This window comes from Orcinus orca, chromosome 14 (assembly GCF_937001465.1).
Source record: "Orcinus orca chromosome 14, mOrcOrc1.1, whole genome shotgun sequence".
Lineage (NCBI taxonomy): Eukaryota > Metazoa > Chordata > Mammalia > Artiodactyla > Delphinidae > Orcinus > Orcinus orca.
In genome coordinates, this window is record NC_064572.1 from 75544391 (window position 1) to 75562256 (window position 17866).

The 17866-nt window shown below is 34.5% G+C and overlaps 1 protein-coding gene across 2 annotated transcripts in view; it reads left to right on the plus strand.

The window, feature by feature from the left end:
• ATRNL1 (attractin like 1) overlaps positions 1-17866 on the plus strand; it is a 706327-nt gene that overhangs the window by 121988 nt on the left and 566473 nt on the right. For both annotated transcript variants that reach the window (XM_049697036.1, XM_049697035.1), the window contains exons 11-14: positions 9602-9686; positions 10987-11195; positions 12225-12343; positions 16812-16944. In XM_049697036.1, coding sequence (XP_049552993.1) covers positions 9602-9686; positions 10987-11195; positions 12225-12343; positions 16812-16944 — 546 coding nt within the window. The remainder of the gene's footprint in view (positions 1-9601; positions 9687-10986; positions 11196-12224; positions 12344-16811; positions 16945-17866) is intronic.

Below are 17866 nucleotides of genomic sequence, written 5' to 3' on the forward strand. Positions count from 1 at the left end.
GCCTTTGATATTTTCCAGTATATGGGCTTGAACAGTATTCCCAGGAATGGAATATACAGCCTTCAGAACCCCAAAAGACCTATCAGATGTTCGCTTTCTTCCTTGCAATGGGAGTTGAAAGATGTAATAGTTGGTGTTTCAGTTCAGATGAGCTGTCTCAGAATGCTCTTGACCTCTAGGCCCCTAAATAGCTTACTACATGGAAGGTCTTTGAATCTTTGTAGGTATTTTCTTCCACCCTTTGAAGCATATATGTCTTAATAAGGCCTCCAATGCATTAACTGTGCTTGTTCACCTGGTACTATTAGAATGATGCCATTAATGTAGTGGAAACATGAAATGTTCTGCAAGATGTCCAATTGGGCCAAATGTGTTCTGACAAAAGTTAACATGATCCCAAGGCAAAATTGTGAATGTATACTATTCTATTCCATATGCATGCATACTGCTTTTGGTCCCCTTTTCTGGTAGGGTTAGCAAAGAACACATTTGCCAAATCAGTGACCATGTTAATCTGCTCTAACAAAGATACACATCTTGCATGCTGCCTGCAGTTTGGGCTACTAACTTGTATCACAATGGTGAGCTATTGTCACCTTCCAGGCCTTGTTTAGTTTACAGGGGCCAGATGGGTAATTTAAACAATTTGAGGGGGTCCATTATCCAGCATTCTTTACATTCTTCAGGATAATACTAATTTATGCCATTCACTCCCTCTGAAATGCAACATTATTTTAAAACTTATTATATTATCCAGGGGGTAACAGTTCCAGAGGTTTCAGCTTGATCTTTTCCACTGTAACAGACAAGGACCCAATGTTGGGGTTGTTCCATTTGCCAAGAATGTCTATTCCAATTATTAATCTAGGGACTTAGGACATGACCACTGCATAGGTCTGCAGACCCACTGGCTCATTTTGAGAAGAACTTTGGCCAGGATGCCATTAATTTCATCATTCCCATATTATCCCTGCTATAAAGAGAGGCCATGATGTGTCAGTGTCAACTCAGACCTTGTGTCCAGCAGTACTTGCAATGTTTGTGGTTGCTTTTTTCTCTAGGCTAGGGTTACACAATGAAATGACCATTGGTACCTTTGAGGAAGAACTAGGGACGCTATTACCATGTATACTTGCTGTGGTATTACAGGGTCCTTCCTCCTGGGCCCCAGACTTTTAAATGTATCAGCTCTGGATTTAAAAAGTGGCTCAAATCCAGAAATTGAGCAATGAATTATGTCTTTTTATTGTAGCATCTGCCATCAGCTTTCTGATCGTTTATCCTTGATTTCTTCTGATGACATAAGTTAGGTAGTACCCTTGTTGGCTGCCCATCTGTTTTACTTCTAGGGATGCTGTGTTCTATTAAACATCTCTATAATTCTCAATAGGTCAGTCCTCTTGACTGACACTTCGATCTTGCTGCTTATTACAGTAATGGCTCTCTACTTGGATTGGATTCTGATGGTTAAGTGTCACCAGCTGGCCTCTATTTTCCTATTGTCTCCATCACTGAGCACAGTTCTGTTACAGTTTTTCATACCATCAGCTTTGGTCTATGAAGGAAAGCCACCGCTTTCTCAGTGATGCCAGTATCCCTCTCACCATCCCATTCTTCATGGCTTCAGTAAATGACATACGTTCTGGCCCTGCTGTAGGTAGAATGACCTGGTGGGTTTTCTGATGTTATACAGTATATCATGATAGAAAACTCTGAGCACATGGTCCCTTAATAATACCTGTGAAGCACTCCATCTCTGCCAGGGCTCACTAACATGGCAAGACTAGAGGTATAAAAACTTCCACTGCATATGGCATGGCCTTTGGTAGGTGTGTAGGGTGTGCATTGGGATTATTTCACAGGGGCTTTCTATATATTCCACATGCTGCTTTTTCCAACAGTGACAGTACCGCTTTCCTAGGCTTTTAACCCCTGCTTTTAGTGTTTGCTATGACAATTCTGGAATTTAGACTGTATTTTTCCATGTTTCTAGGAGTCATCTTTTTTTCCCCCAACTTTATTGAGGTGTAATTGATAAAATTGTAAGATATTTAAAGTGTACATTCTGATGATTTGATATAAATATACATTGTGAAAGGATCCCCCCACATCTAGTTAATTAGCGCATCCATCATCACCTCATATATTTATCTTTTTTCTTTTTGGTGAAAACACGTTCTACTCAGCAAACTTCAGTTGTACAATATTGGGTTAGCAACTGTTGTCACCAAGTATACATTAGATCCTCAGACCTTATTCATCTTATAGCTGTACCCTTTCCTCAACCTCTCCCTATTTCCCCCATACCTGGAAACTACTCTTCTACTCTGTGTTTCTATGAGTTTGACTTTTTTTTTTTTTAAGATTTCACATGTAAGTGATACCATTTATTATTTGTCTTTTTCTGTCTGGCTTATTTCTTTTAGCATAATACCCTCAAGCTCCATACATGTTGTCACGAACAGCAGGATTTCTTTCTTTCAAATGACTGAATAATATTCCATTGTATATATATACCACATCTTTATCCATTCATTTATTGCCGGACACTTAGGCTGTTTCTGTATCTTGGCTATTGTGAATAATGCTGCAATGAACATGGGAGTGCAGATATCTCTTTGATATCCTGTTTACATTTCCTTTGGGTATATACCCAGAAGTGGGATTGGTGGATCATATAGCGGTTCGATTTTTAGTTTTTTGAGGAACTTCCATATTGTTTTCCATAGTCGCTTTACCAATTTACATTCCCACTGACAGTGCACCCGGGTTCCCTTTTCTCCACGTCTTCGCTAACACTTGCCATCTCTGGCCTTTTTGGTGATATCCATTCTATGAGGTGTAAGGTGATGTCTCATTGTGGTTTTGATTTGCATTTCCCTGATGATTAGGGATGCTGAGTACCTTTTCATGTACATGTTGCCCATTTGTGTGTCTTCTTTGGAAAAATATCTCTTCAATTCCTCCACCTGTTTTTTAATCATGTTGTTTGGGTATTTTTGCTATTGAGTTGTGTGATTTCTTTATATATTTTGGATATTAACCCCATATCAGATATATGATTTACAAATATTTTCTCCCATTCAGTAGTAGGTTACTTTTTCATTTTGTTGATGGTTTCCTTTGCTGTGTATAGGAGTCATCTTAACAGTGAGTTCACACCATCTCCCAGGGTTCTTATAAGGGGATAAATCCTAAATCCTGCATCTTGGAGAGTGCTTTTTTTTTTTTTTTTTTTTGCGGTACGCAGGCCTCTCACTGTTGTGGCCTCTCCCGTTGTGGAGCACAGGCTCCGGACGTGCAGGCTCAGCGGCCATGGCTCACGGACCTAGCCGCTCCACGGCATGTGGGATCTTCCCGGATCGGGGCACGAACCGGTGTCCCCTGCATCGGCAGGCGGACTCTCAACCACTGCACCACCAGGGAAGCCCTTGGAGAGTGCTTTTAAATAAATAAATAATTTTTTCCTAATCCAATGTAAGGTTCTGATGCTTTTGGTCAAACTCCCTTCAGAATCCAGAACCATGTGTATTCCCCCCAACTTCTGCCAGTATGTGCTATCTAGGTCTTACAGATCCTTTGAGACATAGTCCCTTTCTTTTCTTAGCAGTCCCAGGCTGAGTTATGCTGAGCCAAGTTATAGACCCAATGGCCAATAGGGAAGGTGTGAGCAGATTCTGAACTAGGGTACAGGTGTTACTGGAGGAAGCTGCTGCACTGGGTTCAGAGCAAGGGTAGAGTACTGTCTCTCAGTAGAGTAGGGTAGACCACTTCTGCAGTCTCAGAAGATTCAGGAAAATTTGGAAATGCAAAGTTGGGGGAGATTTTCAGGGCATCAGCTCGGATGTTCCCATCCCATGTGTCAGGGTCTTATTCTTAACACCAATAAAAGGTTATTTTTCACCCATGATACATGTCTAGTGTTGGTGGGGAGGGCAGATTTGCTTACTGTTATCACTTAGGGACCAAGGCTAAATTGCATTTTCTTTCATTGGTAATTAAATGGTTCCATCCAGAAATGCAGTTATCACTTTAGCTTGCATTTCCTTGACTAAAACAAGTCGTATTGTCACATCCAACTTCTAAGGAGTGTGGGAGTATCATTTTGCCTAGGCCTTAAGGATGACAACTGGAATATTTGTTGAGCAGCACCAAAATCTACCACAAATATTGTGTGTAATTACTTTTGAACGTTTAGTATAATTGAAGGTTATGTCCTGGAGATAGTAATAAAGCCTTCACCTCCTACGACCACATATATTAAAAGGCAAAGAACTTCTTGAAGTAGAATTGGGTTGTATTATTATTTGTCTGAGTTAATTGCTCTTATGTATAATTTTTTTTTATTACTGTACTGTAATGCTTTTCTTCTGCAGGGACTTTTGTGCTTTTTAAAAAAACTGTATTATTGTGTTTTTATTTTCAAGAAGTTAATGTTTATATCAAAAAGGATATTTTGATGGTGTGGTGAGGCAGTATAACGTAAAGAAGTTAAGGAGATCTGGTTTTGATTTAACTTTACTATTTAATGACTTTAAGGAAGTTACCTAACTTCTAAAGACTCTTTTCCTTATTTAAAACATGGTGACAAAAATATTTACTCCTCAGAGTTGTTTTGAGAGTTAAATATTGTATAGCACTGATAAGCAATTAGCATTTTTTTTTTTTTTTTTGTGGTACGCGGGCCTCTCACCGTTGTGGCCTCTCCCGTTGCGGAGCACAGGCTCCGGACGCACAGGTTCAGTGGCCATGGCTCATGGGCCCAGCCGCTCCGCGGCATGTGGGATCTTCCCGGACCGGGGCACGAACCTGCGTCCCCTGCATCGGCAGGCAGACTCTCAACCGCTGCGCCACCAGAGAAGCCCAGCGTGTTAGTTTTATTAGGTAAAGGTCATGGCCGCCACTTTAGGAATCTTTACCCATTTAAAAAGACTATAAAAGGTTTGATGAATTCTTCAGTTAATTTTATATAATATTATAATAGTAATTAAAAATGTTTTTTAACTATTAGAAGCAACTGTGTGCTTTTCAATTTCGGGCTTCCATAGCCCATAGATAGGGAGGAGGAGGCTTTTCTGTGATGAACCTTGTGGGATTATTTGCTTTTAAACTTTGCACATATATATCTTTAGTTAAAAACAAGTGGAATAAAAACAAACCACAGCAGTACAGAAGTCAAATGAGACACAAATTAGTGGATCAGGGATAAATGCTCAAAAAATGGTTCTGGGCAATTGGTATATGGAAGTATACTGAGAAATATCTGGGAAATATTGTATATGGGGAAAATTAAGTTAGATCCATGCAACAAATACAAAAATAACTTCCAACTTGATTGAAGATCAGAATAGTGAGAGCCAAACTGTACATCCTTTGAAGAAAGTTAGAGATTATCTTTACAATCTTGAGTTAAGAATAAAAAGCACAAATCACAAGGAAAACAATACATTTTTTTAATAGATCTTTATTGGAGTATAATTGCTTCACAATACTATGTTAGTTTCTGTTGCACAGCACAACGAATCAGCCATGTGCATACACACGTCCCCATATCCTGTCCCTCTTGAGCTTCCCTCCCACCCTCCCTATCCCACCCCTCTAGGTCATCGCAAAGCACCGAGCCGTTCTCCCTGTGCTATGCTGCTTCTTCCCAGCAGCCAACTATTTTACATTCGGTAGTGTGTGTATGTAGATGCTGCTCTCACTTTGTCCCAACTTTTCCCTTCCACCCCATGTCCTCAAGTCCATTTTCTATGTCTACCTCTTTATTCCTGCCCTGCAACTAGGTTCATCAGTACCATTTTTTTTTTTTTTTTTTAGATTCTGTATATATGCGTTAGCATATGGTATTTGCTTTTCTCTTTCTGACTTACTTCACTCTGTGTGACAGACTCTAGATCCATCCACCTCACTACAAATAACTCAATTTCGTTTCTTTTTATGGCTGAGTAATATTCCATTGTATATATGTGCCACATCTTCTTTATCCATTCATCTGTCAGGCATTTAGGTTGGTTCCACGTCCAGGCTATTGTAAATAGTGCTGCAATGAACATTGTGGTACATGTCTCTTTTTGAATTATGGTGGAAAACAATAAATTTGACCAAGTTAATGTACAGGCTTTTTTATGAAGATATAGTTCTCCAAAGAAGATATACAAATATCCCAGTAAGGACATAAAAAGGCGCCCAACATCTCTAATCATTAGGGAATTGCAAATCAAAACCACAGTGAGATACCACTCACACCCGTTAGGATGGCTGTTATCAAGAAATAGAAAACAACGAATGTTGACCAGGATGTAGAGAAATTGGAACCCTTGTGCACTGCTAGGGGGAATGTAAAATGGTGTGGCCACTATAGGACAGAGTATAGAGGTTCCTCAAAAAGTTAAACATAATTGCCGTATGATCCAGCAATTCTACTTCTGGGTATACACACAAGAGAATTGAAATCGGGGCAGGAACAGATATCTGTACACGCATGTTCCTAGCAGCATTATTCACAGTAGCCAAAATCTGGAAACAACCTACATATCCATATATGGATGAATGGATCAAGAAAATGTCGTACATACATACAATGGAAATTATTCAGGGTTTAAAAAGGAAGGAAGTTCTGCCACATGCTACAGCACAGATGAACTTTGAATACATGCTTAGGGAAATAAGCCAGTCACAAAAGGACAAAACTGTATGAATTCATTCATTTGAGGTGCTTAGAATAGTCAAATTTATAGACAACAAAGTAGAGTAGTGGTTACCATGGGCTGGGGAGAGAAGGGAATGGGTGGTTATTATTTAATGGGTACAGAGTTTTAGTTTTGCAAGATGAAGAAAACCCTGGAGATGGGTGGTGATGATGGTGCACAACAATGCAAATGTACTTAATGTCACTGAACTGTTCACTTAAAAATGGTTAAAAAACCAAAAAAAAAAAAAAAACTCAATAGGTTGAACAGAATAAGCAAGGTGGAGAAGAATCCATAGTTTGATACCATTTATATTGTTTTATAACCTACGAAAATACTAGATATACTAGATCTAGATCTAGATCATAGATATGGGAACATACTAGATCTAGATCTAGATCATAGATATGGGAACATTGATAAACCAATATAGGATAGTGGTTGTGTCCAAAGACAGAAGACATAAAGCAGTTGAATTTGAGAGGGAGCCTCAATCGTATCTGTAATATTTTCTTTCTTTAGAAAATCTACAGTAAACATGGTAAAATATTGGGTTTGACAGATCTGGGTAGTGGTATATAGGTGTTTATAATACCATTCTTTAGACTATTCTGTGTGCTGAAAAATTTTTCTTTTTCCCTAAAGAGAGTATAGAGTTACAAGAAATCTTCAAAAGGCCTAATTTTTAGTAAATGCTGGCCTTTATTCTCTCAGCTCTTTTTCCTGACTCACTTCTTAGATGGGTTTTCTGAGCATTTTCCCTGGTTCTCATTTTGGAAATCTGCTTTTCTTCCCTCCTTCTGCTGATTTGTTTTGGACGCTGGGCCGAATTACTTATTCTTTTGTCCTAGATAGGCTCAGATTATTGGGTCACTTTCTTTTCTGGATTCCAGATGTCCTAAAGATGACCTTGAAGATGATTCTTCTTTGGAGATTTTTATAATAAACTGGTTTCTGGAATTCCTAATTTCTGGAAGTCCTACTCTTTGATCTGACTCTTTTCTGTTTCATTTCTTTGACGCACATTCAGGTTTCTAATTCTGTTGCTGGAATACTGTATTTAACACACAATTTATGAATCAGTGGCCATGTGGGGTGTGTGTGTGTGTGTGTGTGTGTGTGTGTGTTGGGTTTTGGTGGAATGATTAAAATCTGTCTGCCCTAACTCATTATCTATCTCTAACATTTTCATCTCTTTCTTTGTCAAAGTCTGTACCTTTTACAGGTCACCCCTTCTCTCCAAATGGGAATTATCTTTCAGAATCCATTCAATATACTTTTATAACATCAGACATTCATAAACATAATTTATAGAAAAACAAAGGTAATCTAATGGGCCTTAAGGACATTGCTTAACTTCTCCTAGGTCTCCTTTTTCATTTCTGGCATATGGTGATACCGGCTCAATCAATCTCACTGGATTCTTATACAGACTATTTTAAGTTATATAGATGAAAGCACTTTGGAAGTTTTATATTACTGCATGCATATAAATGTACACTTAAGAAATGTACATTTCTTAAGTGAACTCCAACGCATAAAATTGGTAGACTATGAATATTATGTGTAAGCCTTTCTAATAGTAGTTCTCAAAATGTGATCTTCAGAGCCTTGGCTCCTGGAATGTTAATAGGTGTTATGTGAAAAGTGCTTCTATGGATAAAACATTGGGAAAACACGGGGTTTAGTAAAGTTAGGCTTCTGTGCTTTTGTACTCTCTCTTTTGAGAGTAGTTAATAGGTTCATGTACTTTGTGAACTGTAGAGAGAGATTATATCAACTAAGGAATACCCCTTTTGGGGCAGATTTGTGAACCTCAGAATACACTGAGAGAGTGGGAGATATAATTCAAGATATATTTTATTGCTCTCAGTCTTCCAGTTTAATGTTCTAAACTGTGGTTTTCGTTTTTGTGATTCCTTTGATCTTTACTAGTAATAATATTGAATTAAAGCCAAATTTATTATTTCATTTCTAGTGTAATAGGCATGATTGCTTATATAAGAAAACAAGTAATTCATTACAACTAATTGTATTTGAGATTATTTTCTTGTTTCAAAAGGGCTTCTAAGTTACCAAAAAATGAAATAAATTTGTTTTAAACCTTGTTCCATCTATGTGCTTGTATTAAATACCAAGGCCTGCTTTTAGATATGCCATGTCTAAGAGGATAAAATCTAAAACACTGTCCTGAGAACGTTTCTAGTCACTGAATACTGAATTATTTGACATCTCAAAATCTCTATTAATACATGTGTCAATTCTGAGGCTATATTTAAATGATGAACAGTTTTCTTTAATCATTTTTCTTTCCATAGTCTTTATGTAGCTCATGAATTATTTAGGTTTCTTTTTTTCATTTTTTTCTATTTTTTGCAACTAAAGCTCTTCTCCTTTACATAAAATGAAAACTATTCCTTTGAAATATCGAATCATTAAACTGATTTAAATATTTTATTTTGATGATTCCATTTTTAGGCATTCTTTCATTGAGTATTATATATTCCATTTAATTTTGCATGCATGCATGTAAAATTTGATTTCGTGATTTAACTTTCTGATGGGTTTGCCCAGTATTGACATTAATGAATTTTACTATATGATTCTTGGTTTATTTAATAAAATATGTCATTGAAATTATCCTCCAATGTAAAGTTCATCTAATTTTTTTCCTTTGATTTCCTTTATTCTCATACATGTAAAATTATTTGTGATAATTTTAGGCAGAAGTTATTTTTATCTAAGGAATAATGCTAGTTGAGTAATGATACTAAATTGTAGGCATGGAAAATTAATGAAAGGCTTCCTAATTTTAAGTATTGTATCTTTATTTGGCCAATGATTATTTTATATTTGTCCTAAATAGTTCTTTTTTTTCACTTTTTGTTTTGCTGTTTTCATTTTCCTAGCTTGTGATGAATGGAAAATATTACCAAAACCAAACCTTCATAGAGATGTCAACAGATTTGGACACTCTGCAGTTGTCATTAATGGGTAAAAGAAGCACATTTATCAGTTATACTACCCACATATTTTGTTATTTTTTAAAAAAATTATTGTTTGTACTTAATGGATTGGATTTTCTATATCCCTGTAATACCGTGGAATGAATTTTGCTTCATTAACCATATCCTTCATTTCTTTTTTGTTTAAATTTATTTAAGGGGCAGGGGAGTATCAAAGGAAAGGTGCTGAGATAGAACTTCAGATACTCTTTTAAAAAGTCATCCTGCCTTCTTTCCTTTTTCCAGAGATCAGATCATGAATGACTTCCTTAAAAAAGATCAGTCTGAAGTGATAGAAAGGCTAGCCACATATTTCTTCTGAGGAGAGCAAGGGAAGTGAGAAGAATTAGATTCTCATTTTGGTTCTGTCATAGCTGAATGTGTGACTTTTGACAAATCTCTTAACCTCTCTGGCCTTTAAGACTGTTCTATCCACTGGGAATTTGGACTGGATGATCATTAAGTTACCTTCATCCTTTAAGTTATTATGATTTTGCTATTTCTATAGCAAAAGTTCGTTAATGTGGGCTTGTGACAGTAAACAATATGCTAGATCATTCATTAGCTTAAAATTTGTAATTCATGACATTTTTCATAAGTTCATTTTATTACTACCTTATTCTAATTATGTAAAAATTCTCCAATATAATACTAAAAGTAGTCAGAACTTAATCGTAATGAAGCTGTGTAACTGATATCAGTTAGCTTTTGAAACTGAAATAAAAGAAATTCAGAGTGTAAACATAAAACCTCTAGGCTTCTCTGTTGAAAACTGCATTTGGTTGATTTTTATTTTACTTTTTTTAAATAATAAAAGATATTCTTGAAGCATTTTCTGATCTTTTCCATTTATTGTGTTAATAATATTTTTAGAAACAAAAATTAGGCTGTTTTGAGGGCATGTCAAATTTTTTGGCATTGGTAGTATTAATTCAGTAATCATCTGGGCTTTTCAAATTGAAACTTTGAAAATCTTTTTGATAATTTTACTCTTGGTCTTTTTATTTTACAAGAGGATAGTAAAACACTATATGAAGAACTCTATATCTAATTTCTAAATTCTTTGTATTCAAAAATTATAATTCTATATAGCAATTCTAAAGTATATCTTATTGTCTAAAGTGTATCTTATTATAGTATATACAGCTACTATATATTTCTAAAAAATTGTTTCCTAACTAGATAAGATAATGTAAAATGTGTATTTAAATTTATTTTTAAAACTAACACATTAGACAGAGACTTTTCTTAATATTGTTCCTTTAAGATTCTTATTTTGTCTCTAATAGGTCCATGTATATATTTGGAGGATTTTCTAGTGTACTCCTTAATGATATACTTGTATACAAGCCTCCAAATTGCAAGGCTTTCAGAGATGAAGAACTTTGTAAAAATGCTGGTCCAGGGATAAAATGTATTTGGAATAAAAATCACTGTGAATCTTGGGAGTCTGGGAATACTAATAATATTCTTAGAGCAAAGTGCCCTCTGAAAACAGGTAAACATTTTTTTTCTTTCTTATATTTGGAACAAAGCTTCTTTATTTGGCTAGAAATGGAAATGCATTCTGCTTGTAAGAATTACCTTAGTAGCTTTCAGAAATTAAAAACTCAGATTCTCTAATTAGGAATTCTAATGTTTGAATTTAGCAGTGATTAGTAATTTAATATCTTTATTAGCTATTTTTAGTTTTCTTTTTTGAATTCTGTATGTAATATTTATATATCAATTTGTATATGTAACATGGCCATATATATGAATTATTTTCATATGTAAGTAAAAAATGCTTTCAAATACACCCTAAGATATACTGTATGCTTCAAAGAAAAAAAATGAAGTAATTTATTCTGCATTTGGTAATTTTTTTCTTTCTGAATTATTGCCAAGGCAGACCATAAAGTTAAAAATTTTCTAGAATTTTGATGAGTTTTGTTATAATTTAATATTTCTTATAAAATATTGAATAATCAAACTTATGAATAATTACTAATAAATATTTATTTATAAGGAATGATTTGGATAAAAATTGTTCAATTTTCTTTAAATGAGTGGGGCTCTTATACATTTTTGGTGCTACAATTAACAAATCAAGTTTTGCTAATCTATAATAAGTCATGTCTCTAAATATCTTTATGAAGAATAATAAGCAATGAGTATTTGTTATAATGTTTTCTTTTAGATATATAGTAATACATTTTGTTTAGTAAAATACCTCTAAATCTTTTTCTCCCTCCATAATGTGTAAATTTTAATTAATTAATTAATTACTTATTTTAATGTGTAAATTTTAAATGGCTGTAGGATCCTGGTAGACTGAATAAAGATGAGTCTAGGAGGTATCTAAATCCCTTTAAATATAATTAAATTACAAAATTGAGTTCATATTGAAGAATTTATTTTGATATTGATGGTTATATTTATGGTTTAAAAATGTCTTAGTGATTCTTAACAGATGTTAAAAATATGTGAATTAAGACGTGTGACATTTTCTTTTTCATCCTGATATGTTCTCTCATTTGTATCACAGCTGCTTCTGATGACAGATGTTACAGATATGCAGATTGTGCCAGCTGTACTGCCAATACAAATGGGTGCCAGTGGTGCGATGACAAGAAATGCATTTCATCAAACAGTAACTGCAGTATGGTTAGTATTTATGGGTAAATGATGTTGTAGCTAACATGCTACTTCATAATCGTTAGCTTACCATTTAGTACCACTGTACAAAATAGCACTTTCCTTATCAAGATATTTAGAAGGGGGAAGGGTGAAATAGGGGTATGAGATTAAGAGATACAAACTACTATGTATAAAATTGATAAGCAACAAGGATATATTGTCCAGCGCAGGGAGTTATAGCCATTGTTTTGTAAGAATGTTAAATGGAGTATATAATCTTTAAAAATGTTGAATCACTATGTTGCACACCTGAAGCTAATTCAATATGGTAAACCAACTATACTTCAAAAAAAAAAAAAGACATTTAGAAAGTATGTAGGAAATCACCTACTTCCTGGTATGTTGTAAATTCAGCCTGTAGTTCCTTGCTCATATTTGTCAGTCTAGATTCCATTTTGAATCTGGAAACTTTTACTTCTTTTCATATATAAGGTTGGGAAAATCCTTTCAAAAATTGTTTTTAAGAAAAGACTGTAGCTATAAACATTGTCTTCTGTGCTGATGAAAATAGGATTATATAAGGATTATATTATATAAGTCATATCCGTGAGATTCTTGTCAGACATGCATGAACAGTGGTGTGGTTTAGGTTTTGTTTATACACTTTGTGTGCGAGTTTAATCTGAAGTATTGACAGTGGTAGTTTTCCTTTTATCTGTCTTTAGATCTCTGGTTCTCTGAGGCAATATTGTCCCCAGGAGGGACATTTGGCAATGCGTATTTTTTGGGTTGTCACAACTGTGGGGCTGCTACTGGCATCTACTATGGAGAAAGCCAGGGATGCTGCTAAACATCCTACAATGAATGAACAGCCCTCCCACAAGAAATAATTGTCTGGCTCAAAATTTCACTAGTGATGAGGTTGAGAACCCTATTATAGATAAGAGTATTGAAAAAATAATAAAATTAGTATTGATGATAGATTAAAATGGATTAAGAGCAGCAAAAATTAACTTTTAAGTGGGTAGCATCAAAATGTCCCATATTTTTTAGAGGATGTCAACAAGTTGAAGGAAAAAAATTTTTAAAGTATTAACAATTATGTTTAGTAGGGTTACAGATTCTCTTATTGGAGTATAGCTTAAATAACTAAATAGTGTGCAGACAGATTTTCAACTAAATACATATTATTTTTTATTTTTCTGAATTTTTATTAATCAAGAAAACTATCCACTTGTTTTTCAAGATACCAGGCAGAAGTAAAAGGTAAAGAAAAGAGAATTTGAAAACTAAGTAATAAGTTTTTATTTTATCATCTAAAATTTTTCTTTAGTAACCAGTCATATTTCAAAATACTTAGTTGTATGATTCTATTCTAAAATAATATTTAAAACTTAAAATGAAGGAAAATATTGAATTATTGACTAATCAGATTGAACCCTTTTGTTTTCATACATACTGTGTTGGTGTATACTTTTCAGTGATATGAATTGCTGTAATGATAATAGATACCTCAATTTTATTTGAGTTTTAATGTTAATATGACATGACTCACTTTGAAAATTTGAATTATTTTTTATACTTGCATAATATTCATCTAATGGGAGTTACATTAGTGAATAATGTGGAAGTAGGAGGTAAGTAAAATAAAATATAGGAATAAGGGACTAAAATGGAGAATGTTATTAGATAAAAATTGCAAGCAGATTTTACTTAAAAATTTGCTTGGTAACTGAGTTAATTTGTGTTTAGACATTTACACTATATGAAAATACACATATCTCAAAAATTGTATTATGCAAATTGTTATCAAGTGTTCATTTTTAAAAGTGGCCTTTTGCTTTAGAGTTATTTTTGATAATGATGTGTTAACAAGGAAAGTACTGGGTGAGATAGTATAAGTGAGCAGATGGTACTCACTTGTAATTTAGACTTTGATATAATATGTCTTTTGGACGGTTTTATCAGAATGTCTGATGATTAAGCTAAACCAAATGCTAATGGATACAGAAAGGTCTATGAGATTTTAGTGTAAATGATGTCCACTGAGATTCCACTGAGATTCTAACTATAGTCATAGTTACTGCAAGTTGCATATTTTGTGCTCTAATAGCTCCAATAACCTTACTTCTTACAGATTTTCATTTTAAATTTACATCTAAATATAGTAGGATGAAGATGAGTAGAATAATGGTTATGCTTCACAGTCTGTTTACTAATGTACATCTGGTTCATTAGGCCAAAAAATGCCAGCCATGTTTCAAAGTAACAGTCAGCTTTCTTCCATCATTGAATAAATTGGCCCTGTGTGTGACTGAAATATAATTTCATCTTTTGTACTGTTTCAGTATCAATAAATGATTATACTGTTCTTTTTTTTTTAAATAAATTTATTTTTGGCTGCAGTGGGTCTTCGTTGCTGTTCGTGGGCTTTCTCTAGTTGCAGCAAGCAGTGGCTACTCTTTGTTGCGCTGTGTGTGCTTCTCATTGCAGTGGCTTCTCTTGTTGCAGAGCATGGGCTCTGGGTGCACGGGCTTCAGTAGTTGTGGCATGCAGGCTTATTAGTTGTGGCTCACGGGCTAAGAGCGCAGGCTCGGTAGTTGTGGTGCCTGGGCTTAGTTGCTCTGTGGCATGTGGGATCTTCTGGACCAGGGCTTGAACCTGTGTCCCCTGCATTGGCAGGCGGATTCTTAACCACTATGCCACCAGGGAAGTCCCAATGATACCATTCTTAATGAAGAGCAGTTGAGTTATTTGGATGGTGACTCTGATGTTACCATTGTTATTCTAAAGATTGGCATTAAGCTGTTATTCTTTCTCTTATTCTAACATGTTGTTAGCCATTCTCTTGTCTTTTTTATAGGTTATTTTATTTATCAGATGATTCAAGTAAATTTATTTTTAGTTAACAGATGTTTGGAACTATAATAATTGTATAGAATAATACTAAGATTTATATACTATATGAGAACAAAAAGCTATGAATCAGAAAAACAACATTAAGAAAATTTATATGTTCTTAATGAAAACGTGATGGTTGAATAAGAGTTGCAATGTAATTTGGGTTTTAAAAAAATATTTCTTCTGCGATTATTTTAGGATGAGTAAGATAAACATTAGTATCTATGTACTTTTTTTCTTTTTTTTTTTTTTTTGCGGTACGTGGGCCTCTCACTGTTGTGGCCTCTCCGGTTGTGGAGCACAGGCTCCGGACGCACAGGCTCAGCGACCATGGCTCACGGGCCCAGCCGCTCCGCGGCATGTGGGATCTTCCCAGACCGGGGCACGAACCCGTGTCCCCTGCATTGGCAGGCGGACTCTTATCCACTGCGCCACCAGGGAAGCCCCTATCTATGTACTTTTAATCTGTGACCTTATAGTATATGCAATTTGCTCTAAAGAAATTAACATCTTTGAAATGGAGGTGACCGCAATGTATTTTATGTTGGAAAGTATAGTAGTTTATAAATAAATATTTGATGGGTGACATTTTAAAGTATATATTTAAGAGGATAAAAATTGCTTCAACCATTTTTATATGTGGGCGAGTTATAAGCAAATTTTAACTGTTAAGTTTTTTGGTTGAAGAGAACTATTTAACACCCTTACATGAGAAAGCCTGAGGTAAGTATGTCTGCCTACGGAAATAAAAGGGACCTCAGGGTGCAGCATGTGTTTTTTCCTTTTTGTTTTTTTCTCAAAACGAGTAACAGGAAGAGTTGAGCCCAAAATTTTAGAATTTGATTTTCATTATCATAGATGCTAAAAATATTATGTGAAATATTGAAACTTGGTATGTGCAGGGAACTCACACCAAAGTTCCTATGTTGCCTTTTTTTTCTTTTTTAACCTTTAACCTCTTAGAGCTGGAATTAGTTGAAATATGATAGTTGTATAATAGGACTGATCAAAATGTAACTTTTGCAGGTTCTTTTCAACCTCCATTATGGAAATGTGACAGATACGTACAGGAGAAACATCAATTAACCAAAACCATTATTTAATGTCTGTGGAAGTAAAATTAGTTTGAGTTATTGAGAAAATAATTTATCTTTTTAGATTTTATTGGATTTTGATAAAACATCTCTTTAAGTTTTTCTACTCATCATTTCTACTTCATTCCCAAAGATCTGTATGATAGTTTTATTATGACTAGAATTCTTTCATGTGATCATTGAGAGAAATGACTTTGTGTATTGGCTTTATTTATTGAATTGGAAACCTGTTATCAGATTCAATAGAATAGGTTTTCATTACATGGTTTCTGTTTCAAATTGTGTAATTTGCACGTTTTTCCAGTAAGCACACATTCTAATTCGAAGAACTTTGTTTAAATAAAGAAATGAGTAAGAGAAATTCTGATTCAGTACAATTGGATTTGGTGTTAGAAATCTGTATTGTAAAGCTCACCAGGTAACTTATATGTACACTGAAGTTTAAGAGTCATTGCTGTACAAAGGTGAAAAATAACATGCTTTATCTTTTAATTTTCTAGTCTGTGAAAAACTATACCAAATGTCATGTGAGAAATGAGCAGATTTGTAACAAACTTACCAGCTGTAAAAGCTGTTCACTAAACTTGAATTGCCAGTGGGATCAGAGACAACAGGAGTGCCAGGCTTTACCAGGTAAAGATTTCAATTTGGTAAATGAGTTTTATAGTCCACAGATGAATGCCATTATAGTAAAGAACGTTTAGTAAGAACATTCCATTTTCTAAAATTAAATCAGTAGCAAATAAACAATAATATTGGAGTAATGATAGCAGTGTTTCTACAAGAAAAGTTTGTATGTTCATTTCTAATTCTTTTAAGATGTTCAAGGTTTCTTGTATTTATTATGCTATTGACTTGATCAGAATACTGTTCAATTAAAAAATTATGTCTTAAAAACATAGAAAATAAAAAGTATTCAGACTAGTATCCAGATCTAGCAATGTTAACATTTTAGCATATTGGATTTATTTTTTAAGTGCCCTTTGTTTTTTAAATTTCAGGAACTGTTTTTTACTGACTGCTTTTTTGTTACAAATTGAAACATTTATAGTAATTGTTATATGATTTAATGAGAATCTAAGTTCTGCAAACCAGAGCAAAACTCATTTTTTTTATTTTTTAAAAAATAATTAATTAATTAGGTTGTGCCAGGTCTTAGTTGTGGCAGGCAGGCTCCTTAATTGTGTCTCGCCAGCTCCTTAGTTGCAGCATGTGTACTCCTTAGTTGCGGCTTGCCAGCTCCTTAGTTGTGGCATGTGAACTCTTAGTTGTGGCATGCATATGGGATCTAGTTTCTGGGCCCCCTGCATTGGAAGTGTGGGGTCTTAACAACTGTGCCACCAGGGAAGTCCCAAAACTCATTAAAAAGAAATTTCAATTTAATTTTTATAGCTAACACTCTTCTTAGTGGACCCTAAGTACTCTTTTTTTCAAATGTGAAAGAGAAAAGCAGAAAATTGAAAACTTGTATAGATATTTAACCAGTTCCATTTTCTTATTATACAGATAAGCTGAGACACACTGGTTATGTGACTTGCTTCAAAGTGCCTGACTT